The 24,884-nt window shown below is 42.8% G+C and overlaps 1 protein-coding gene across 12 annotated transcripts; it reads left to right on the plus strand.

The window, feature by feature from the left end:
- The first annotated feature begins 20 nt into the window (after positions 1 to 20).
- TOPORS (TOP1 binding arginine/serine rich protein, E3 ubiquitin ligase) lies at positions 21 to 17,125 on the plus strand. Of its 12 annotated transcripts, none has more exons than XM_077172274.1 (9): positions 202 to 459; positions 2,047 to 5,495; positions 6,092 to 6,215; positions 6,570 to 6,749; positions 11,705 to 11,779; positions 12,492 to 12,639; positions 12,723 to 12,808; positions 14,299 to 14,323; positions 15,787 to 17,125. In XM_077172274.1, exons 1-2 carry the CDS (start codon positions 301 to 303, stop codon positions 5,026 to 5,028), a joined length of 3,141 nt encoding a protein of 1,046 aa, XP_077028389.1. In that variant the 5' UTR covers positions 202 to 300; the 3' UTR covers positions 5,029 to 5,495; positions 6,092 to 6,215; positions 6,570 to 6,749; positions 11,705 to 11,779; positions 12,492 to 12,639; positions 12,723 to 12,808; positions 14,299 to 14,323; positions 15,787 to 17,125. The 12 variants fall into 12 exon arrangements, with proteins under 12 accessions (XP_077028394.1, XP_077028389.1, XP_077028392.1 ...); XM_077172277.1 differs by having other exon boundaries at positions 16,495 to 17,125; XM_077172270.1 differs by having other exon boundaries at positions 14,299 to 17,125.
- Positions 17,126 to 24,884: the final 7,759 nt, after the last annotated feature.

Here is a 24,884-nt window from a genome sequence, read left to right on the forward strand (position 1 = left end):
CCTCGCTTTTACTCCCCAGGGGCCGCCGCCGCCCGGGCTGCTCCCCGGGGCTGCTCAGCACCGCCAGCTCTGCCGCTGCCCCGCCCGCCCCGCCAACACTCACCGGGCGGCGGAGCGGGCCGGAACCCGACCGACCGCCCACCCGCCGCCGCCATCCCGGCCCCTCCCCAGCCTCCGCCCCGGAACGGCGTCACTGCGCGGGGCGCGGATGTGACGGCGACGGCCCCGGTCTCGCTCCCGGCAGATCCCGGCTCAGCTCCGCGCCCGCGAGCAGCTGTTCCTGTGGCAACGCCGCCGCCGATGGCGGACCCGTCCCGGCGCCTGGCGGAGGGTGCCCGCCGCCGCCGCCCGCCAGGGGAGGAGCGGCGGGAGCCTCCCGGCACCGGGCGCTGCCGGACGCGCCACAGGCTGAAGGCGGCCGCGGCCCTGGCCCGCACGGGAAGCGAAGGCCCGGCGGCGGTGAGTGCGGGCCTGGGGGCGGGCGGAGCGCCGTCTCCTCCGGGGCGCTGGCTGGCGGCTGCTGAGGCAGGGGTGGCGGGAAGCGGGCGGGGGCGGTGCCGCAGCGGGCGGAGCGGGGTCGGGGCCGGGGCCTGCTCACCCCTGCGGGTGTGCCGGCACTTCTTTGAGCCCGGGCTGCGCCTCTGGCACCCCAGCGCTGCTGCTGCCCCGGTGTCCTGCCGGCGGGAAACGTCTGCTGCCAGACAGGCTGCAAAACATGGGCTAATGGATTTTGGAGTAGGGTGGAAACTTATTTTCACTGGATTGTAATGCCTTAGGGTAACGCCAAAACAGAAAATAACTTTTAAATAGATTGATTTTTTGTTGACCATGTTTGACGTCTCTCATGATTTCACTGCAACCAGCTGCCAAGCACTGGGTAGCCACTTGCACACTCCCTGAGATCAGGGAGGAAATCGAAAGGGTGAAAGCTGAAAAACTTGTCAGTTGAGATAAAGACAGTTAAATAAGGATGCCAAAAGCCATGCACACAACCAAAGCAAAACAAGGACATAATTCACTGCTTCTGATGGACATGCAGATGTTCAGCCATCTCCAGGAGAGCAGGGCCCTATCATGTGTGGTGTGATTTGAGCAGACAGGCATCATTACTCCAAATGTCTCACCTTTCCTCCTTCTTTCCCCCATGTTATATATTGAGGATGTCGCGTGGTCTGGAAATCCCTTTAGTCAGTTTGGGTCACCTGTCCCAGCTGCATCTCCTCCCAACCTCCCATGCCCCACCAACTTCCTCACCAGTGTGGAAGTACTAAAAGTTCTGTGTAAGCCCTGCTCAGCAATAACAAAAATATCTCTGTGTTATCAACACTGTGTTCAACACAAATTCAAAGCTCAGCCCCAGACCAGTCGCTGTGAAGAAAATTTACTATCTCAGGCAAACAGCATAACAACCTGACTAGATAAAAGGCAGTGTGTACTTCAGCATAACATCTGGTTATTTCTGCTTCAGTCTTGAAAAAAAATACTTATTTTGGCAGGAACACATCCCTGGAGATTGTCTTGTCCCACAAGCTGTGTGTGGTCCAGCATGAATGCCCAACAAAGAGGGGCAGACTGTGCAGGAACAGAACAGGTCCAGCAGAACTTAGAAGGTGATAACATAGTTAAAGTCCAATTACTTCTTTTGGTTGGTTTGTTTTGAAGTACAGAACTAACTGTTCTCATACTTTTCATATATAAATGCTAGATATTTTAAGCTATATTTTGGAGGATACCATGTAAATCATAAATCTACTGACCACATCAAAGGAGTTATTTAAGAGTGGGGAAGAAGACAGGCCTGCCTGTTACCATCATCAGTGCCAGCATTGTTTGGGTGCTGTGTAAAACTTGCAGCACTGAAGAACCTAGACCTCACTGTGAAGAGAAGTCAAACCAAGTAGTTAGGTCATGCTGCCTCTTTGTTCAGCATTGTCTCAGAGCTTCTGCTGGGTTTTGCAACTGTAAAAGCAATTGTTGTGGGTTTCTACAGTGTAAGATTTTTGCCTCTCTGTGACAGCAATGATCTTCTGTCTCTGTCTTTTATAGAACATGACATCAGATAAGGAGTTTGCAGAAGATAGCAATTTTTCTCCGAAAGCCAGCACCAGTAAGCTGCCGACAGATGCGTCTCCCGACTCCAAGTGCCCCATCTGCCTGGACAGATTTGACAACGTGGCGTATCTGGATCGCTGCTTGCACAGGTTCTGCTTCCGCTGCGTCCAAGAGTGGTCCAAGAACAAAGCAGAATGCCCGCTGTGCAAGCAACCCTTCTTTTCCATTTTCCATACGATTCGTGCTGAAGATGACTTCAAGGAGTACATCCTGAGCCCTTTAGAAACAAGCTCTTTTGCCAGCCCCGATGGCCGGAGGTTTCGTTACCGCACCACCTTAACGAGGGAACGCCGCAGGCGCGGTTCCCCTTCCCGAAGGGTGGCGTCCCCTCCGGATAACGGGATGTTGTTTGAAGGGCTGTCGAGCGAGCCGGCGCGACACAGGCACAGAGAGATTGAGCAGATGCTCAGGAGGCTGGCCTCGAGGAGGAAGGCCAGCGCGGAGGGCAGATCTCTGCGTCAGATTCAGGAGGAGGACATGATCACCTTCCGCAGGGCTCTGTACCGCACCGGCGTGCGCATCCGCAGCATCCAGGACGGCGGCCGATACCGAGAGATTTCGGCCGAGTTCTTCCGGCGCAACCCTGCTTGCCTTCACCGCCTGGTTCCTTGGCTGAAGCGAGAGCTTACGGTCCTGTTTGGTGCCCATGGGTCTCTGATCAATATTGTGCAGCACATCATCATGAGTAACGTAACCAGGTACGATCTGGAAAGCCAGGCCTTTGCTGACGATCTGAAGCCCTTTCTGCTGAATCGGACAGAGCACTTCCTGCACGAATTCATCAGTTTTGCTCGTTGTCCTTTTAACTTAGAATCATACGATCAACACGCCAATTATGACTGTCCTGCACCGTCGTATGAGGAAGGAAGCCACTCAGACTCATCAATTATCACAATATCTCCAGATGTGGCGTACCCGCAAGGGCCGGATCATAGTTTGTCTGTTCCTGGCCTTGGTCAGGCCCCGTGGGATGACGAAACTCCGGGGCCTTCCTATTCCATTTCAGAAGAGGTTCGTGCAACCATAGCTTCTCCTCTGGAGTCATCAGAAAGTTCTGACGAGGACTCTGCTTCAGGGAGCCGAAGAACCAAGCTGCAGACTGAGTTACAGGCTAATGCTGACTCAAACGACAGCGGCTCTTCCTCAGACAATTGTGTCATTGTTGGGTACGTTAAGCCGCTAGCTGAGAGGACCCCAGAAGTGGTTGAGCTGTCCTCTGACTCTGAGGAGTCCATCAAGGAAGAGAAAAGGGAAGATGTCAAGAAACAGCGACCAGTGCAGTGTCACAGCTGGAGTGACAGTGACCCAAGCAGGAGCTTCTCACCACATTCCCCAACATATGGGGAGGATGTAGGAAGTTGTAGAAGCTGTTTATCTCCTGCAGTTGAGAAGATGGAATCAAAAGGGAATGAGAAGAACAAATACAAAAGAAAAGATCTGCCTCCACAGGACTTGAGTTGGAGCCCCTCTCCAGGGAGTGATACAGTATGCTCCCCTTGGAATCACAGATTGTCTAAAAAGGGAAAGTCTAGAAGCCCACAGTCCTGTTCACGGGACAGTCGAGGCAGCCATGGCCATCGGTCTAGAAGGGAGCACCGTAGCAAAAGCCAACTTAAAAAGAGACGATCGAGAAGCAGAGATAGTAGCAAACATAGGAGCAAAAGAAGCAGCAGAAGATCAAGGGCTCATGACACCAGAGCCTCTCTGAAAAGCCAGAGGGGCTCTCTAAGTGGTGAGAGCACTCCATCCAGAGAAGTGAGCAGATCACGTTCACGCAGCAAAGGCCACAGTAAAAGGAGATCAAGAAGTAGAGACAGCGATCGCTATTATGTAAGAGACAGTTACCAAAGCAGACACCAGTGGGGTTCTGCTTTCTGTAGTCGAAAGGTGTTTGGAGACAGCTATGAATCCTCCAGCAGAAGGAGGACCCGGTCTAACACTCTTTACTCACGGCAATCTTCTAGTCCAGAATACAGGATACGATCATTTATTGAGAGGACAGATCTGCATAGCCAGAGGGGACTCCATGAGAGACACTATTACTGTTACGAAAGATGCAGGTCAAGGAGTCGGTCAAGCAACAGATCAAGGACTCCTTCTGGAGGAAATGACAGAATGAAAAGTGAAAAGCCTGGTGGAAAAAGGAAGTACAAAACTCGCCACCTGGAGAATGCATTCATGGAAAGCACAAGTCTAGAAAGAGAAAATGAGTCCAAGAAAACTTCCTCAAAATTTGTTGACTGCTGCAAAAATGAAGATAGCCTGTCAGACAATCGTGCAAGCAGTGAGACAAAGCGTAAGAAAAGGAAGAAGAAAATGAGGAGTCCAAGTGTGGAGATAGTCTATGAAGGAAAAGCAACGGACACAACGAGGCATCTTAAAAAGAAAAAGAAAAAGCATAAGAAGAAACACCGGAAACATCACACGAGTAACTCAGTACATTCTTCTCCGGTGGTGATTACAATTGATAGTGATAGTAGTAAGGAACCAGAAAGTACCGAATGGGACAGCAGTATTACATGGACAGGAACAACTCAAATAAATGAGAGGGAAAATGAGTCTCCATCTTCTTTTCTGAGGAGCACAGGATGTGAGGAAACTGGAGAAGTAGACAAAAAGTATGGTATCCCTGACACAAGAGAAAACTTAGGTGGTGGCGTTAGAAATGCTGATGTCAAAATTCAGGAAACAGCAGCTGATCAGAGTGTTGCCACAGTGAGTACCAGCAGCAACACCTCTCACACAGAAACTGTAACCAGTTATGTTCAGGAAGCACCAGCAGCGCCTTCCAGTCAACTGCCTTCCCCCAGGACTTCCTTCCTAGAGTGTCCAGAGAGAGAGCCATTGATACTGAGACTGCCAAAGAGACTTGTCAACAGATCCTCGTGGTTTGATTTCCCAGAAGAAAAAATGTAGTAGGCTTTCCTAGGAACACTTGTTAAAACTGTGAATTTAACTACTTTCTTTTTTCCCTTGAAAACTAAAATGTCCGGTAGGATTTCTGTCTGTTAAAGAGATGTCTAGGAAATGTATAAAACTTCTGAATGTGTATGCACTTTTAAGTCAAAGAAGATAGAATATAGCTAGTATGTAATTCTAAAAGTTTGTTAGAGGACTGTTTGGAAGTTTTAATTTCATAAAGCCATCCACAGTGTATTTCAAAGTTTTGTGTAAACCAAACAACAGAAAAGGAATCCAAAACAAGAGCCTAGAAATGCATTTTATGGGGATTGTTCTTCTTAGACCAGAAAAATGTTTAGTTCATAAAAAGTGATTTAGTCTGAATTCCAGCATCATTTCAATTTCTGGTTTAAGCAGATCTCTGCTGAAAAGCAGTCAGTGATTTCTACAGAAATTCTCAAATAACTTTGAGTAATTTTAAGGTAAGCTATGTCAAAATTTGAATAAAGCAATAAGTTTTTTTTTGTTGTTTGTTTAAATATATTTACATATGTACTGTGTGTTTTGCAAATAGAGTTTTTTCCTTTGGTTTTGAGCGTCTTATATATCCAGACCATTGGATATTTTTGCAGTCCGGAGAACTTCAGGTTGGAAGGGTTGTTTGGAGATCAGCTGGTACAAGCCTCCACTGAAAGCAGAAACTTTGATCAGATTGCCTGGATTTGGTTCAGTTCTGAGTTTTCCCAAAAGCTGGGTGGCTGCTCTGTCCTGCCCTTTCTAAAATAAGAGTTTTCCCTTGGGAAACATCTTTTTTTTCAAATTTCTTATTTTTATTTCCCTTTTTTGGAGCCTGTGCATTTTGCCTGTGCAGTCTTCAAGAAGTCTTTTCCTCTTCTTTATATCCTGCGGCTGCATACTTGAAAAACATCTGTCTTGTCTAGCCTTGGTAATAAAAGGTCTTCCTCCTGACCTCCTTGAAATAACCATCATTCACCCAGCTCAGCACATCCTAGATGTCCTGCTGCAGGATATAAATTTATGTGCAATAATAGACCTCTGGCAGGGTTTTGTTTTCCAGGTTTGGCCCTTCTCTGTGTGCACAGCAGTAGCTCTGAGGGCTGAACGAGGAGGGTACCTTCACTGTCTCTCCTGCACTACCTCCACGAGTTTTATGGATTTGACCTTGGCTGGTTGCTTGCCAGGTAGTCAAGCTGCTGCTCTGTCACTTTCCTTTCTCCGCAGGATGGGGGAGAAAGTAAGATGGGAAAGCTGGGTTGAGGCAAGGACAAGATACTGTCACTAACCAGATAGAGTTGGGTACAATTAATATCTTCTATTGCCAATGAAAAATTGAGTAGGCGGAGAAGAAAAAAAGGCAAAACTGAAACTAATTTCCTCTCCTTTCTCAACTTCACTCTTTCATACATGCTCTTCTACCTCCTCCTCCCCAGCTGTGCAGAAGGATGGGGAATGGGTATTGTGTTAAGTCCATTACATTCTTGCTGCTTCTTACTCCTTACACTGTTCCTCTGCTCTAACATGGGCCCTTTCTACAGATATGCAGTACTTCTGAAACAGATTGCTCCAGCTGCCAGGAAACCTGCTCCTGTATGTGCTCCTAAGCACAGGCTTCAGCTCCTGATAGGAGCCTGTTCCTGTGTGAGATCTCCATGGGCTGTAGCTTCCATAAGGGCATCTCTACCTGCTCCAGAGTGGGGCTTTTCCACAGCCTGCAGGTGGGTCTCCGCTCCACTGTGATTATCCAGGGGCTGAAGGGGCAGCTTGTCTCACCATTGTAGCATTCCATGAACTCTCCTGCCTCAGTCAATTCCCAAGTCCCCAGCCCTGGAAACAGCAGTAACTACTTACCATAGAGTTGGTCCTAGGGGGAAAAAAACAGACTCCCAAATGGATTTCTGTGTCACAACTTCCCCTGGTTTGTCCTGTCCCCACACTGGATTGGTATCCCTGGTGGCCACCCCCCTTCCCCTGGAGACCAAACTCCTCTGCCCAGCCCTTAGCTCCACTCCCCACCCCTTCCCCTTTTCAAGCTGCCTGCTCCATGTGGTTCTTTTTTCCTCGCTGGTCCCCTTCAGCCATGCCCTGCTGGAATAAAACCTTGCAAAAGAGCCTTTCTTGCCTCTGTTGCTGAGCCAGTTGTGGTGAGTGTTAGTGGGGATTGACTGCATTGCCTGAATGTTAAACCAGCTTGCTTTTCAAGAAGAGATGTTTGTTAGGGACAGATAATAGGCAGCAGCACCCACCATTCTGACACCATGTTTTTACACCATGGTCCTCATCACCTGGAAGTGCCCAGGCTGTGGAGAAGGGCTGCTCCTTCCCAACCAGTTGGCACAGGGTAGCTGAGCCTGAGAGGGAGTCAGGAGTGGTTGCAGTCAGTCGCCTCCACTCTTGCCCCTGGGAGCGTCTCTGGGCTGCAGGGGCCAGGTTGGTCCCTACCATGGGATTAGGTTTCAGGGAGCGCAAATGTCTGAAGGAGCCAGGGCACTAGGAGGTCCAGGGGCCACATGCTGTGACCTATAGTGATGGGCTTGCCGTGGTCCAGTCTGGCTTTTGGCTGCTAAGAGCTCTCTGGCATCTCCTAGGAGTGAATGTGGTGGCTCCCTTTGTTCTGTTTAGCCCCAAATTCTCCTGGAGGGCAGGGGCTCAGTGCCTGGGGTGTCCCTGGTAGATGGTTCAAGGATTGCCGCTGCAAGTGCCTTTGACTGGAAGCTTGTCCATTCACACAGCTGGGATATCCATGGCATAAGTGGGACTTCTCCTACACCCAGAGTGCTGGGAGGGAGGGTACAGGCTATTGAGAGGGCAGGGCAAGGTGGAGCGCTTGCACTAAATAGAAGGGAGAGGTTTGATACAGCCCTTACAGTTGGTGATGATGTGGTTGGGAGTCTCTGGGTGAAGATGATGTCATGGAAGACAAAGCAGAGATGATGGGTGTCTTCTATCAGATGCCCAGCCAGGATGCCAGTGCTGAGAAGTTAATTTAACAGGCAATTAGGAGAAATCTCTGGATCAGCAGCCTTTCTCCTTGCGGCAGATTTCAACATTCTAGAGACCAGCTGGAAATGCCTCCTGCTATGGTGAGCAGATTTGAAAAATTCTTACAGTTTATGGGAAAGAAGTTTGTATTATAAATACTCAGAGACGCACCTAGGGAAAGGAAAGGTATCCTAGACTTACTGGTTTGTTATGGAGAAGGCCTGTTGGGAGATGGCATGGTCTTGGGCCACAGTGATCAGGAGGCCACAGTGGCCAGCTTAAAAATGTCAGTGCAATGAGGAAAAAAGAACTGCAGGTTTGCTTTTCTGTTTTGAGAGAGCAAACATTGCACCACCCAGGATCCCATGGGAATCTGCTCTTGAGGTCTCAGGAGCTGCATGCTACATGGGATCTGCAAACACTGGAAAGGAGCAAGTTGTCAGAAAACATTCTTAATACTTCAAAGACATTTACAGCATGGGAAGCTTCATTTGGTTGTTTTTCATTACACTCATTACTAGGGAATTGTCATTGAAACGTGAAGGGTGTCTAGGGCAGTGAGCACAACTGAGGAAAACAAGTGTGCTACAGGCTGCTGTTTCTTTCCAGTGCTGCTTTGTGTAAACCAGCTCATCACTCCCACTGCATCTACCGACATAGTGCGAATAAGCAGAGTGACTTGGCGTCAGCTGCTACTAAGGGTTGTACGTGTGTAGAGAAAGCTTTATGGCTTAGCCCCAGCTGGCAACTAACTACCATGCAGCTTCTTACTCAACAGCACCCTACCCCACTGGGACTGGGAGGAGAACTGCGGGGAAAAAGAAAAGTGAAACTTTTTGGTTAACAGGTTAATGATTGAACTGGAGGAAAATATAATAGTAGTATTAGTAATAGTAATAAAAAGGAGGAAGAGAGAACCAAAGACAAGTACATAATGGACAACATAAGTGCTCACCACCTGCTGGCCAATGCCAAACCCAGATAGGCCCTCATTTGGGTAGCTCCCCCCGTTTATATACTGGGTGTGACATTCTTTTTGTGGAACGTCCATTTGACCAGTTCAGGTCCCCTGTTTTGGCCATGCTTTTATCCACCTTTTTGTGCACTTCCTTACTGGTAGAGCATGAGTCGCTGAAGAGTCCTTGGCTCAGAGAAAGCATGCTTAACAGCAACCAAACTATCAATATGTTATCACCATCATTCTCATACTGAATCTGAAACACAGTGCTGTACCTGCTTCTAAAAAATATCTACTCAAATTCCAGCCAAAACCAGGACAAGGACTGAGCTGCATTAATCAGCTCAGGGCAGGAAATGAGCTTTATCAATCCTCTTCTAGAGTTCCCCTGGCATAATCTTGTAGGCTTACACAAGACTTCAGCCAGCAGTTGTGTTGGACTTTCCCTGGATGTTCTGCCTGTTTTCCAGGTGCCTTTTGAGAAGAAGGTGTCTTATCTACCAGACCTGGGGAGTAAAGCCCTGGACTCACTTGATATGTTTCTTTAAGGTTAAGATTTTTATTCCCTGAGACAGGCATATGGGAGAAACACAGTGTTCTCAGGAGGTTTAACAAATTTTTACAGGCAAACTTAAGAGAATAAGGGTACCTGGCAAATTTTAAAACATTCAATTGACATAAAGCATTTCACAAGACACTGACTTAGCAAACTCTAACCCATCCAACTTTAAGTTACCCAGATTTCAAGAAGAAGAAGTTAGGGAGATGGTGTTTGTGCAACTGCTTTTATCTGCTTTAGCCTCCTGGAGCCCACCCCTCCATGTGGGGCTCCTGGTGTGCCAGTGGCTGATAACCATTTTAGAGCTGGACTAGAGGCTCCAGGGAGGTGGGATATGGAGAAGTGCATCATGCCACTTTTTGCAGAGCTTGCCTTGCCACCCTGCTGTGCAAACACACACTTTGGTTGTTTTTGAGCAAATAATGATTTTCTTCAGTCTCTCACACTGGGGTAACTTGAAATCTCAGGAGAGACAATGAGAGTAGATAAACCGACCAGAGTTATTTTGCTGTACATGCATGCAGAGCTTACTCGTGTAGGCCTGGGATGTTTGAGGTTCATCCTGTCAGAAATACATAATAACCCAGGGTGTTCTGTAGGGGCCTTCTCCTTTAGTACCCACCTGCTGTGCTTCAAATGAGATTCTAAGGTTCACCACATTGAAGTGAAACTGCAGAGATGAAGCATATTTCTGTTTCCAAACTGGACCAGAATCCAAAAGGTGGCTGCAGAAAATGCTGCTGCTGCATATCTATTGAGCATTTTACTGGTAGATGAATCATCAGCAGTGCCACAGATGCTCAGTGCTGCAGTTTTAAGAAGTTTCAAGTGCCAGTTTCCAGCAAGCTGGAACTATCTGCAGTTCAACAGGTTTCATGGCTTTTGCCATGGAGTGACAGAAGACCTGGAAACATCCCAAGCCTAGCTTGGCAACCTGCTCATCTAGGTATGCTGTCAGTAGTCTCCAAAAGAGGAACTAAATTAACTGAAGCAAGCCTTTTCTTATTAGCAAGGGCTGAGGAAAAGTCCCCTCTTAGGACACTTCAGAATGCTGAGTCCTGAAGAATTTTTTGCTCAAGGTGTGGAATGACCAACTGCACATTTAAGTTAGTCTTTAGTCCTAATGAATAATATATGAACCAGTGTGGATGGCAAAAATACCATTTATCTTTTGAAAACCTGTAGCCATTAGAGATCAGATATCCGTCCAGAGTGTTATGCACAGGAGTCACAACTAAGTGACAAGCTGCTGTCCAAGGCATTGAGATGAGCATCAAATGCATAGGGGAAAAGACATGCAGAGCATAACTTTTTTTTAAAGATCATTCACTTTGTGAGTGTAGCTGGGATGGTAAATTTAATCCTCAGCAAATTACAAGAGCCAGGTCACACAGCTCCTCCAAAACAGAGGGCTTTGTGCTTGAAGTCATAGCAGTTTCCTGTCCATTAGCTGAAAGTCAAAAATTAATGTACATAGATGCACATGTATGTGTATGCACACTGCATGCATTATGTTTATGGGGGGGAGGGAGGGAGAGAGTGTAGGGGGTAGAGCATGAGTAAGCCTCTTGTAACCTGGGAGAGGAGAAAAGCAACAGCAAATATTGTGCATCTCCTGCATGAACATTTTATTTGGATATACAAAAGGAGGAAAAAACCTGAAACAACAAACCACTGGATGGATTGGTGTCTTGTAAGATTTATGAACTACTAAATTTAGAAGAGTCATTTTACTCTTGCTGGTGTATTGCAGGCTCTTATGCAAGAGTCAATAAGAAAAGAAAAAGTAAGTTACTTTCTCTGTGAGAGCATGTACAAGTACATAAAATAGGTTCAATTAATCTTTTCAGCTACTAAATTTACTCTTGATAAACAAAGCATGTATCAGATTATACGTCCTAGAAAGGTAATCAGTCTTTTAAAATGCTTCACAGTTCTGCTTTTCTCATTATTGTATTTCAGATAGTTTTCTGAATGGGAAAACTGTTCAAGCAAAATGTTAAACAGCATTCATTTGTCATTTTCTTGCACAGACCAAGCAACATCCTGCTGAATCTCGAGATATGAAGTCATTATGAAGCTTGTATTGAACTGTTCATCTTTTTTTGCTCTTTTTCTCAGATAGTCTTCCTTTGTAATGTTTAATTTCTGAACTCCTGCTTCAATTGCTGCAGGTAAAACTCTGCAGGAATCACATAGATGATTAAAAACAGAGGGCCATCACAAGCTAGTGATTGAGCTGTGTTCAGGTAACCTGTGCAGGCAACCTCTACTGCTTTACCTGTAGCTATAGATGTTCCTTCATGGCAACAACCTGTGCTCCAAAATCACATCACCAAGATCATGGCAGAAGAAACCTGTAATTTTAGGCTGAGACATTAATAAGTGGAAACAGATTTTATCAATTCCTTTATATTGTTAACTTTTTTCAAGAAGGAAAAAGGAAATTTCTATATTTTTCATGGCAAGTTGATGCAGCAATAACTCAGTAGGACTCTGACTTTCTCTGACTTTTGCTATGAATTAGGTCACAGTAAACAATGGGATTAAATAGTCCCATCCAGTTAAAAAAAAAAAGGGGGAAAAAGAAAGTGAACTAAAGAATTCAGCCACAAAAGGAACTTCACGTTGATCAATGGCACAGCCATTTGTGCAGGCATCTCAGTTTCAGAGAGTGAGAGATTTGTTACACTTTCATCATTACACACTAGATGCCATTGCCCACTTTAAAATTAATGCAAGAATTCAACGTTCCAAAGTATGATTAAATACCACCAATTTATTTTGTTTTAATTCCAAATTTCTATTGCTTTAGACGAGCTTTGCTATTTACTACCAGATTTACAGGGCTGGTTGGCTAAACTAGGTTAGAATGATCATCCTTGGGAATATTAATAATCCTTGTTTTAACATGTCAGAATTGTCAGAAGTTAATTTCATTATTGCTGTCTTTTTGCCCAGGCCTATTGGTTGGTACAGAGCAGTGATGGATGACAGTGTACAGTCAGAAAACAACCTTGTGCAGGAAACAGCTGGCACCACAATGAAGATTGCCAAAGAACAAGTTGCTGTCACAGAATGCCCCTACCATGTCCCACAGGTCAAACAGGTGAATAACGATCTCATCTCCTACACAGCACTGAGCAGCTGTGTTGACATAGTTTGTAACATATTATTATGTTGTAACTACAGCTGCCAGAGATAGTTTCTTATACGAATGCCTTGTTGTCACCAATTAGAGAGTATAATGATCAGTTCCAGTTCCATCATAACTGAAGGTAAAAAAAAAAAAATAAATTTTATCAATGATTTAGCAACATCTCTACAAAATGGCAAAGAGCCACAGAGCTGGCATTTTTCCTCTGCTCTTTCTTCTCCTCTTTATTAAGCCTTTTAGCACCTTTTCCATTTGTTCTGCAGGTTCCCCAAACATCTCAACAGGTATTTGATCAGATAGGGCAATATGGGCAGACTATGAATGTTGTGAAGTTAATGTCAGGGCCCTTAGGGCATTGCAATCCTGCCTTCTCCCCAGCTCTTGTCTGCCTACATGGATGTCCAGCTCTGGCATGGTGCAGCCATTAGCCTGGGGCTGTGGTGTTGGGGTGCCAGGAGGTCCCCATCACCTGGGGGCCGTGCATCAGCTTGGCCCCACTGGTTTGTCCTTGTGCCCAGACTCCCAGGTCCTCAGCCAAGCAGCCAGCTATTGTGACTTGCCAGTACTTGGTGGAGGTGCAAACTGTTTCGGCTTCCAGTTACCTTAGCTTTGTGCTGCATGCCTCGAGTCTGACTGCGTGCTGCTCTGCTTCCAGGTCCTGAAATATTACATTGCCAGAACCACTTAACAGTGATCTAGCAGGAGAATCTAGAAAACTGTCAGAAGAACAGCTTTGTGTCATGCTTTCAGGTTGAGTAAAAAGGACAGGGAAGTAAATGTCTCTGCAATGGTGAACTTTCCTGCGCAGTTTCTCTTCCCTGTTTTTCCATGGTCTTTCTTACTTTAACTTAAATTTGTCCATGCTATGGCTCATTCATATCTGAATGTACTCTTGCTCCATCTGCTCAGGTAGTTTGTTTTCCTTTTATTTATATTGAAGTACATAGATGTATCAGAAGTACAGCTTAATTGCTCCGCAATTGTAAAATTCTCTATGTGCATAAAAGGAGGGAGAGGGACTTTTTATATGGGCAGATAGTAACAGGACAAGGGGAAATGGTTTTAACTGAGAGAGGGCTGTTTAATTTAGATATTAGGAAGAAAATTCTTTTCTCAGAGGATGGTGAGGCACTGTAACAGGTTGCCCAAAGAATCTGTGGGTACAACATCCCTGAAAGTGGTTAAGGCCAGGTTAGATGGGGCCCTGAACAACCTGATCTAGTGAATGCCATCCCTGCCCATGTCAGCTGCACTGGAAATAGATGATCTTCAAGCACAAACCATTCTATGAAACTGAAGATGCAGAGTGAAGTTGAGAATAAGCAGAGTAATGATAACCCAACTGGTTATATTTTCTTTTTTCATAATAGAATCCAAAGTGATATCTCTCAAGATTAAACTTTGCTAATATCTGTAGGCATTTGCTTTGCACAAGCTGTTTTTTGTAAGGGACTAAAAAATCGAATATCCAGTCTTTTTTCTAAAGACAGCTTTATTTATAATCCAAATTGCATCTCTTATTAATACAGTTTCTCAAGAAGTATGCTATTTTCATATATCTATACAAACTGGAAATATTATAGACCTGAAGAAATTACCTTTTTTTTTCAGGACAAGAGAGACAAATAAGGATAGGGTAAGTAATTTTTCAGCCATCTGTCTTCTGAAAGCACACTACCAGCATTTCTGCCTTGAGCTGAACCCCACAGCATCATACTTTCTAGAGATGAAAATAAGAGAGCATGGACAAAATGGGTAGTGGTATTTGGCCAATGTGTTCTGTCTGATCCTGACTCTATACATTACTGTGGCTATAAACAATATTCAGGTTTCCTCTGAAGGCCTGCTGAAGTGGAAAATCCTTTGGCAGCCTTGCAGCTTTTATGGCTCCAGGGTAAGTCTCCAGTGGAAAATGTAGCATATAGAACAGAATCAGAAAATTTCACAATGGTAACAGGGCATTTGAACAGCAGTATAACTTTTGAAATGAACCTCAATTTTTTTTGTAAAACAACTGCTTCTTTGAATTTTCAGTGAATGGCATATAAGTGAGCATTTGCATGTACAAAGTTATATCAGAGATAGTGAAATAGACTTACAGACTTTTTGATGAAGTCTGTCAGATTTACTAGTGAATTATTTTATTTCTACCGACTTTGTGAACTATCTTCTAGAAGGGCATTTTGGTTGATACAGAGTTTGTGAGTGGCTTAAAACATGGCAATAAAAATGAAAAACATTCTAAAGGTCTTTCAGGTATTTCTTTTAAAGTCAAAGACAGAGTTTTCCTAAGTCATGGGTTGGAGTGAAGGCAATTCTAGATAAACCACTCCTTTTGAATTAAAACATCTTATGGGAATGTTACGAATATTTGTTTCATTTTAGCACACTTTAGAGATCTCAAAAATGCCTTATTTTTTCAATTTTCCTCTTCTGGACACTTGACTTCAGACTCCCTGTCATGTTAGTGAGACAAACTCAAGAGTTTAATGACAGCCATTGCTCTGACCTAAGAAGGGCTTTGTGCAAGGTGGAAGTTCTGAGGGTTCTGTCAGCCTTCCTGGGGCATGGATATAAGAGGCAGTGGTAAACTGTGCACCATTAGAAGTACCAACACTTGTCTTCAGCTACAGAAGAGCACCCAACAAGTTTTGGTGTTCTCTGCTGAGTGTGGAAAGTACATTCGTCAGACAATTATTTTCCCTTTCTCTTTGTCTGCCTGGGCTGGGTTTTTGCCTGGCTTTGGAGTCCAGAAAAAAAAAATAAAAAGAGCATGCAGAGAACCCTAAACCCTCTGGTTGCATCTTTTCATAGCATTTCATGACTTCTTGCTGTTGTATTTATTTTAAGTTTAAGCTTAGAATAGGATACTTGAAAAGCCATTTTCTTGAATTGTGGAATTTCACAGCATTTTTGGAAGTAATTTTCTTCTCTTGAACTATCTTGTGTACTGTTTGCGCAGCACAAGATAAAAATGTCTCCTCTATCCTCACACTTCCTTCTACTGGATGAAAACAGACATAATTGCTTGACTTTCTTTATATGCAGTTTTTATTTCTGTCTCCTTTTCTTAAGTCTTCTTATGTTTCCTGTTCCCAGTACAGCCTCTGCATGACTAACTGATCCATCTTCATCGGGTTGCCATCTGATTAAATGATTGTCACAATGTATAAATATGGTGTTTACTGGGCAATGGCATTTTAAGAGGTATTGTGCACTTCCAATTTATAATAATGGCTTTTTGTTATGAACTGGACAAATCTTTATTTGGCTGATTTTTCTGCAGGAAAGCAAAAAGCAGATCTGTGAGTTTTACCTCCAGTACTGTTTTGATCTCCTTACTTCAGTCTCTGGTTATTATTGGTGCAGTCAAGTATGTGTCTGGTGAATTCTGGAAAATTGATTGTCTCGGATATTGTTGATGTCTTTCAAATACACTCTGTATACTTTCGACTGTACTGGTTTTCACATTTCCAGACCTTTTTAGAAGTACTTTGAGTTTTGGCTAAGGTCTTCATGGTTATGGGGCTAATTTCTGGTGGATTTGGCCTTTGATGGTGCTGAAGTCATGAGCAGAGCCAGCCAGAGGCTGCTTGTCAGTTTTGTTTTCAGAAACTTCTTACTAGCAATTCTGTTCCCAGCAAGAAGTTTCCAGGTTTGTGGTTTCCATACATTTGAGCAAAATAGTGATTTTTTGCAGGACCTATATCTGTCTGGGTGCTTCAGCTGTGCAGTGATACCTAAAGTGCCTCTTCTTTGCCAAAGGGATATGTATCTAATACTGTTTTTTTTTTTTTTTTTCCCCAGCCTATCCACGCCTCCACTGGGAGTGGTTGGACTGTGCTCCCAAGCACATGCTGTGACTCTTGTGGTGTCCTGTGCAGGGTCAGAAGTTGGACTTGGTGATCCTGGTGTGTCTGTTCTAACTCAGAATATTCTATGACTCTGTGACTCCAAACCCACACCTCACAGTGCAGGAAATGAGAACAGTGATCTGATTTCCTGGCCAAGCCCTGACAGATGGCCTTCAGGAGGAGAAGCTGGGAAACTGATTTTTAACAGTGACTCAGTGTCATTATTTTCAGCCCAGCCCCAACTCAAACTATCAATCAACCTGTACTGAATCAGGAAGAAATCTGCAGCCCAAGGTTCATTTCAAACAAGTTCATGTCTGCTCTAAGGCCTTGTGTGAATGAAAAAGCTGTGGTTTGCCTCTTCCCCCAACACTGCAACACTATTTACATTGCAGCTTTAAGGAGTTTTTAATTGTTTTGAAAATGGTCTTTCTAGTTCTGATCACTCTTAAAAATGTAGCCAAGCAAGAGTCTCATCTATTAAAACAAAAGTCAGCCAGCCTTTGCTGCTCAGCTTTTGCTACCAATCTGTTACGCCTGTCACAACAAGTTGGCAGATTGTCACAATAAATGGCACAAGTTTAGGATGTTGTTTTGTTTAGCCTTCATATGAAGCGCTTTGAAACGCATTTTAGTGGAGGAGTACAATTAAAGTATAGCAAATGAATTCTGAAAGAGGGCAATAAGTTACGCAGCAGTTAAAAATTGATAGAATACTATTCTCTATTATTTTTGGTTTACGTGGGGGGACAGCAGATTACCACAAGTGGTTGTGAATACTGAGGAAATAACTATTGATAAGGAACTTATTGCCTGAAAGCAAACTAGGAATGTGAATATTTCATTTACTTACTCAAATTACTTAATTGGTAATTACTACTCCTAAGCAAGTTCAGATAGTGCAGCCTGCCAAGTATTCACCCTGTAAGAGGAAGAAAACCTAGTGTCAGTTCCAAGAATTGAAAATGCCCAGCCATTGGTAAATTTTTTTATTAGGCATTCCTGTTCTGTCTGATTTTTCACAGGGATCTGATAATTTTCTTTGCTTCTTTTTTTTTTTTTTTTTTTTTTTTTTTTTTTTTGATCCTGGAGAAGTCTCTGTTCTCACTCCTCTTACAGACACTGATGCGTCAATGGCCCTTTAAAAGCTCTGCTACCATGTATCCAACCATGTGTGTAAACTGACTCTACCACCATCCCTTGCTAATTTTGACTCATTTGGCATTGTTAAAATCAAACCCGTTTGAAACTATTCTGTTCTAAAACCACCTTCATATCTGTCCTGAACAAGTGTGTTTGAGATTGCTCAAAAAATTACCGGCAAGAGTACGAGCAAAAGTCAGATTTAATATTAAACCACAAAGCACAACAGATTAGTTGGCAAGATTCACTCTACTTGGAAAGGAGAGCTGAGGCACAACAAGGGGGGAGGCAGGCAACAACAAAGCCTCGGCTATTAAAACAGAAATTAATTGAAACTACCTAAGTGTATGTGTGTGTCTCTGTGTAAAGACAGTGTAAACAAGAATGAAAAAGAATGCATCTTAAAGCTTAACAACACTTAAACTTAACAGTACTTTAACCTAACTGATACCTTTATTTATAGTTTAACGTTAACAATCTAAGAGAGAAATAACACTTAACAGCATTTATCATAAATTATGACGTAACCTAACTTCCACCCATATGCACAAAGAGTGCATATGCAGACATATGCAGACATAGTGCAAGATAAGCTACCTGTGGAAAAATTCTCCTCAGAGGTCAGTGAATATACTCACTTCAGATGCTTTTGCATCTCCAGATGGGTCCCACTCTGTTTAAAGGATTGCATGAGAGTGAACTTCAATCATTACAATGTTTCATCCTGGCCACAGTTTAGGCTGGCACTTTCTTTGATAGCGTGAGAACAGGAAACTTATGCCATTCAGGCCAGACGAATGTTTTCCAAGGCTGGTCATGGGAAAAACAGAAGCTCATGAAGAGTTTCTGAGAGGAGACAGTGGTTTTTGATAAGCTCAGAAAGACCTGAGCCCAGGTGGCATTTTCAAGGATGAGGCCTAACACACATTTTCTCAGAGAACACTGCAGCACAAAAAGGTTTTAAGAGGGAACACACCACCACAATATCTCAAGCCATGACTGTCAGCAGCATGGGACATTTGCCATTCAGACATGTGACCTTGTTCAGCCTTGATCCCTCCTCATCTCGAATCATAGCTCTACCTCTTGTTCTGGTCAAATGCTTTCAGAGGGACTATTCTTTACCTTACTGTATACAGAGGACTTCCCATCCATGCCCTTGTGTTTCTCTATTTTGGCTTTCTGCACATGCACATTTTTCTTTCTCACAGGAGGTGAATGCCCTTTGATTTCCCATCCCTCTGACTGTATCATTAGATTTTTGGCTAATCTCATTAGTTCCCATTTAATTACCTTAATTTGACTTCTTCATGACTGTGTTGTTTCTTCTTCCCACTGTACTTCTAATCATGCCCTGTCCTGTCTGGTACTCTACTAGCACTCTGTTGTGCCTGTTTCAGCACCCCTCTTTCTCTCTCTCCTTTTGTTATTACTCAGTTTTCCATGTTAGTACAAAAGTCCCTGCAGTAATAGAGCTTTCATTGCATTTCACTGAAAATTTGAATTTTAAAAGATGTGGACAAGATTTTCCAGGTCAGAGGGTGGCGAAAATACAGGTTCTCAGAATATCACCAGATTCTGATGGGGACAAAAGGTTCTCCAAAAGCTCGCTCCTGCAGGCTGGACAAAGAAAAGACCTGCCAGTATTCTGCAACTTGTATAAGCAGAGAAGTGTTCCTGGAGTGCAGTCACCTAACTTCTCTCCTGAAGTGCTTGCCTTTCACATGTGCCAGCCAGACTGCAATGCAGTGTGGGTGTGGAAAGCTTTTACCTCCAGGGCTTGGCATATTGAAGAAGTTACTAGAAATTATAAAATAGCTGTATTTCTTATTAAAATTGCTGATGTTTATACTAGATTTCTGTACATGATTACATTGCAGAACATTGCCAAAGCAAGCAAAAATTTTTGTGTTTTTCAAAATTAAAGAAGAAAGATCATTAATTCTTTTTTGTGTAAGGAAGGGACAGGAACTGGATACACCATATAATGTAGTTATCTTTTTAAATCAATGCAATTTAAAAAAATGATCACAAATGAATTAATATTCTCATTGTTCATGTATACATACACAGAACAAATTTTCTAGCCAAATAATGGTATCACAAACAAATATTTAGAATTCCCTTGGTTATTTTGTGTTTTTGCAAAGAGCCAATACAAGGACTGGACCAAGCAACCACACAACACTGTTAAAATGCCTCCTCATGCCAGGGGGGTCACTGCTGTGGATGAACCTTGCAAAGGCTGGACATTGGGTAAAATTTGTGAAAATATCTCCACACTGAACCAGTTCAGCCTGCATAGGTTAGTGTACAGATCACCCTGTTCAGCACTGCTGAAAGATTCAAAACTTAGGACAAATGTTTCCAGGGACCTTCTTTGTCTTGGTTGAACACTGGCCATCTCTCTGTACTGACTCAAACTGCTGCAGCATGACCTCTCAGTCAATTTGCTCAAGCCCTTACAGGCCATACTGTGGTGTTTGCCCAGAGAGATGGTGCTTTTTGCAGAGGTCTTGTCCTCCTCATAGGCAAGAGTCAAGGCCAGCAGAAAAGACATATTATCCCTATCCTTTTGGTGACGTGGAATTGAAGGATGAAACTGAAGGATGAATTGAAACATGATAGTTAGCCAAAGTCAGAGAGTATTGAGAATCATTGATCTGAGACAGAGTCACTAGGATCTGACCCAGAAGATGTTTCCTTGTGGTTTGTCTTAAAGAGAAACTCCTTGGAAATGATGGTCAGCAGAAACACTGAGATTCAGTTTAATAAAATTAATAAACATGGTAAAATTATTTCCACTAGCAATAGTGTAGTCAATTTCATAGCAGAGCAGGAGAAAAACACACTTCATGAATAAAGCAATCCAAGGAAAGAGATGAAGAAGGAAGTCTATTAATTTAAATATTCATGTGAGTTTAACTAAGTTCCTAGGAAATAATGAACTACAGGCAATGGCATCCCATCTTCAGTGGTGGTGGGTTTCTGAAGAAATTAATGTTAAAGTATTTGGTTGAAAAACATATGAATCATTTAATTGAATGTTCAGTAGGAAGGGAGTGGCTCTTCAGGCCTGTTGCTTAGATTTCTGAAATCAGTGGAAATGGTGCTATATAATCATTTTGGTATTGCCTCAGCTTCACAATGGGGCAAGCAATGTGATCTGCAAGCTGACAAAGACCAGAGGGTGCTCTAGACCTCAATAGGCCAGCTGTTTACCTCACATCAGTAGAGCAAAACCTTTTTACAAAATTGAAAATCTAACTAGCTCCCTGTGTCAGTAATTACAGGATTTGGATACCCACTAGGACTGGTTTTGACACCTGAAGTCTATAGAATTCCCACAGTATTTGTCAGACAGGCTTGTAGAACTGATCCACAGTGCATCCCATGTCATGTCTTTTACCCACATTCTATTGATACCATCCTCATAGTTCTATATATTAGATTTTCAAATGACATAGCCTTAGATAAACAGCAATGTATCCCTTCCAAGGCAAGACATTGTTTATAGAAAGACACAGGCGTTCACAGAGCTCTGTGGCCCTGCATTGTGCCAAGCAGTGTTCAGAGCTCAGGAGAGCTTCTGTTGCTTCACATTTGCTAAATAGCTTCTGTGAAATCTCCTTTTTCCTTCTGCCCTACTAGGTTTCTCACATTTAGGTAGTCTTTCCCCTACCACAAGTATTCTTCCTACAATGAGCAGTATCACATATGTAGATAAAACAAGACAGAATAGGAATCTAGATTAGGAATAGGAATTTAGAATAGCATTTTTTGCCTTATGTGCAATTTAATCTTAGAACACATATTTCCCTTCTGTGATTTATTTTATTTTGTTTTGTTTTCCTAATTTCTGGGGTTTTTTATCTAAGGTTGTTCATTTGCAGAGCTACCACATTTCTGTGACTGCTACCTCTGAGATCATCTAACTGATCCATCAAAGAAGGGTCTCAGAGTAGGTTGCCCAGGACCATAACCAGTTGGGCCTTGCATATCTTCAGGAATAAAGTCTCTAGAATCTCTCTGAGCAACCTGCTGTTTGACCACCCTCACAGCAAAAGTGTGGGATTTTTTTAAATATTTAAGTGGTATTCATTGTGATTATATTTGTGCTATTTACTATTTATCTGCTCCATGGGTACCTTAAGAAAAATCTTCCTCTGTCTTCTTTACTCCCATCTGTATATATACACATATGTAATCCTCCCCTCACTCTCCCTCGAGTTATCCAGAGCAATTGCAGCTCCCTGAGTATCTCCTGACAGACAAAGTAGCTCAGTTATTGCACGAGAATATATATAATCCTGAATTTATATTAACCTAAGGCATATTAATTTAATTTTTCTTATTATAAGTGGTGTGAAGGGACACCAGAATAAGCCAAAGTCAGGTGAAAGAGTGATGGGATAACTTATATTAATGTCAATTCAGATTATTTTAAGGCTCCTTCATCTGTTTAAATAAAACTGATGCCATTTCTGAAATTTGAATTGGTCTCAGTTTTCTTGGAAAATGGTTTTCTGTATTTTGTTGCCTTGCATCTATTTTTGTCTACCACAACCCAGTGTTTGACATTTGTATGGTTTAAATTCGTTAATCATGGCTTCATTGTGACACTCTCAGAGACCTAGAGATAGGGGCTTCATTTCTTTGTTCCTCACATGCTCATGTTCCTTGCATAACTTTGATAATGGAAAGGAAAATGTCATCACTGAAAATCACTTTTGTTTAATTTTACAAAGATGAAAATTAACAGACAATCTTTTAAGAAGATAAAATTAAGCATTTTTCTCATTTTCTCTATGCACTGTTATGAAAAAGGACTCGAGGATATACACACTCAAGACTACAGCTACTGTGTAAATTTGTTCCAAATTTTTTGCTTATTCTGGTGAATGCAGAGCTTACTTTTTTCGCTATAAAGATACAAGCAATCCCTGTTAGATTAAACCTCTCTGTAGCTAAGAGCTTCTACCTCCAATGTTTCATATACAAATGAAAATTAAATATCTAAAAGTACAGGCACTCTTGTTCCTAAATACTCTCCATTCTGTTTGTAAGACGGAAGAGCTGACCTCAAAAAAAACTGCTCTTTAATCTTCTCTGGACAGGCCCGTGTGTCATAGTGCTTTTGACTGGGCAGGCTGATCATCAGCTTTCCAGTGCAATGAAGTATTTTATGAATTGAGTGCAAAAGCTCCTTGAGCAGCAAAGTCTGCAGTTCTGCCTCTCAGCAAGGAGGAATATTGTTTCCTCAAAGAGAATCTATTACGGTGGTTTGTAAGGAGTGGGAGGCAATTGTGGTATTTAGCACACTTCAGCACTGATCCCCCAGAGCTTCAAAAAAATAATTTCAAAGGAAATTTCATGCCATCAGATGGCCAGTGGAAAAAGAAAGAAGCCCAGTAGTAATATAAATGTTCTCCTGCTGGTGTTGTGAGGCAAACAGAAAAAAGGAGAGAGAGGAAAATGTGGCAGTTTAAACAATACCAGCTTATAAAGGCAAGACCAAAAAAATGCCATTACCAGCACTCTCATGTTTTTCAGTTAAATCCTGCATTGCTCTTGAAAGCTTAGACCACAGATAATGACCCAAAGAAGAAGCTTAATTGTTTATTAAATCTTTCATTTCTGCTGTTAGGTGCTTCAAATTTAACTTCATAACCCAGATTACATTGAGAGATAGAGGATCTCTGTTTATTTTAAAGGGACATACCATGTACCAAATGTCCATTATATGAGCAGTGGAGCAGAGCAAGACTTCTAGAGGAAATTAACAAGTCTAGTTACTTCCTTTCATAACTGGAAGTGGAAAAGGGATTAAAAGTGAATTATTAGCATCCTTATTGAAAGCCAGGCATTTTTGAAGTGTGTCAGACCGCACATTAAGTAGTCTGGAAACATTGAAAATGTTCACTAGAGAGTCTCAAAATTTTAGGAGAAGTTAGCAAACCTTTTCAGTGAAACCTGTCCTCAGTTCATAGATGGCAAGGGGAATTCCTTAATCAGAATAATCAATGACTTAAGGAGACTCTTATGGATAACTCCAGCTGCACAGGGGTCTACAAGACAACCTGGGTCCCAATCACTTCTTAACGGCTCTGACTGACAGTCTCTTATTAGTATTGGTTTTGCCTCTAAATTCCCCTTGAAATTCATATGTATTTGGAAAAACTGCTGAATTGTTTCTGCAAAATGCAAAGAATTTTGACAAACTTCCCTAAAGTATGAGGACTAGTGAGATGATACGATTTTTAAGGTTTTTAAAGTTGGGAGTAGAAGTGCATGTTAGTAATTGTAGGTTTATTTTTTATAAAATATACTACCTTTTTTTTCTGTACTATTATTTTGAACATATTTTGCTGGTGAACAATGACAAAGGACCACTACTAGCAGGAGTTTTATGCTTCTTTACATTTCCTTACTTGATAATCAACATTAATGTTATCTTTTGTGTAATTCACTTGGATGGACAAGAGTTTTTTACTCGTCCAACAGAAAATTTTTGAAACATTGTGTAATGGATGTACACAATATGTCCTCCCGCCCCGAGATAATGAGTGTGCTAAATCTGTACATGTAGACCTTAGGAAATATCACTGTGTCCTGGTTCAGGGCAAATTTGGGAGAGAACCCCCAAAGGGCTCCTCTAGGAAAGCAGATTCAATTTGCCCTGCCTGCCCTAACCAGTCTGGGAGAAAATATCTCCTTGGAGAAAAGTGGAAAAAACCTGTTTATTAAACAATAAAACCTAAACAATATTAAAGAATAAAACCCCTGGCTGGTCCAAAAGAGGTGACAAACTGAGAAAGTCCCCTCCCCAGGCTGCAGCTCAGCTCACTCACTGGTGGGCCCCAGGTGCGAGCTGCCAGTGCTCTGCTGGGTGTTCAGTCCAGAGCAGGTTTAAACAGGTCCAAAGAAAAGGGGAAAAGGAAAAACAAAACCCACAGTCCAGGGAACTTTGCCTCAGCTAGCTAAACTAACTAAAAGCAAAGGAGAGCTCTGTCCCACTGTCTGTTCATCTGCAGACAACACAGTCTAGGAGCAGGAATGTGGAGGAGTGAGTGCAGTGTCTGAAAACAAACTGCACGCTTCTTCTCTCCCCCCTTCACTCTCTGGAACAAGTCTTAAAGGTGCAAAGCTTATTATTCAGCATAAAGAGAACAAGACAATTGGGGATAAAAGCATCATATA

This window comes from Agelaius phoeniceus, chromosome Z, assembly GCF_051311805.1.
Source record: "Agelaius phoeniceus isolate bAgePho1 chromosome Z, bAgePho1.hap1, whole genome shotgun sequence".
Classification (NCBI taxonomy): domain Eukaryota; kingdom Metazoa; phylum Chordata; class Aves; order Passeriformes; family Icteridae; genus Agelaius; species Agelaius phoeniceus.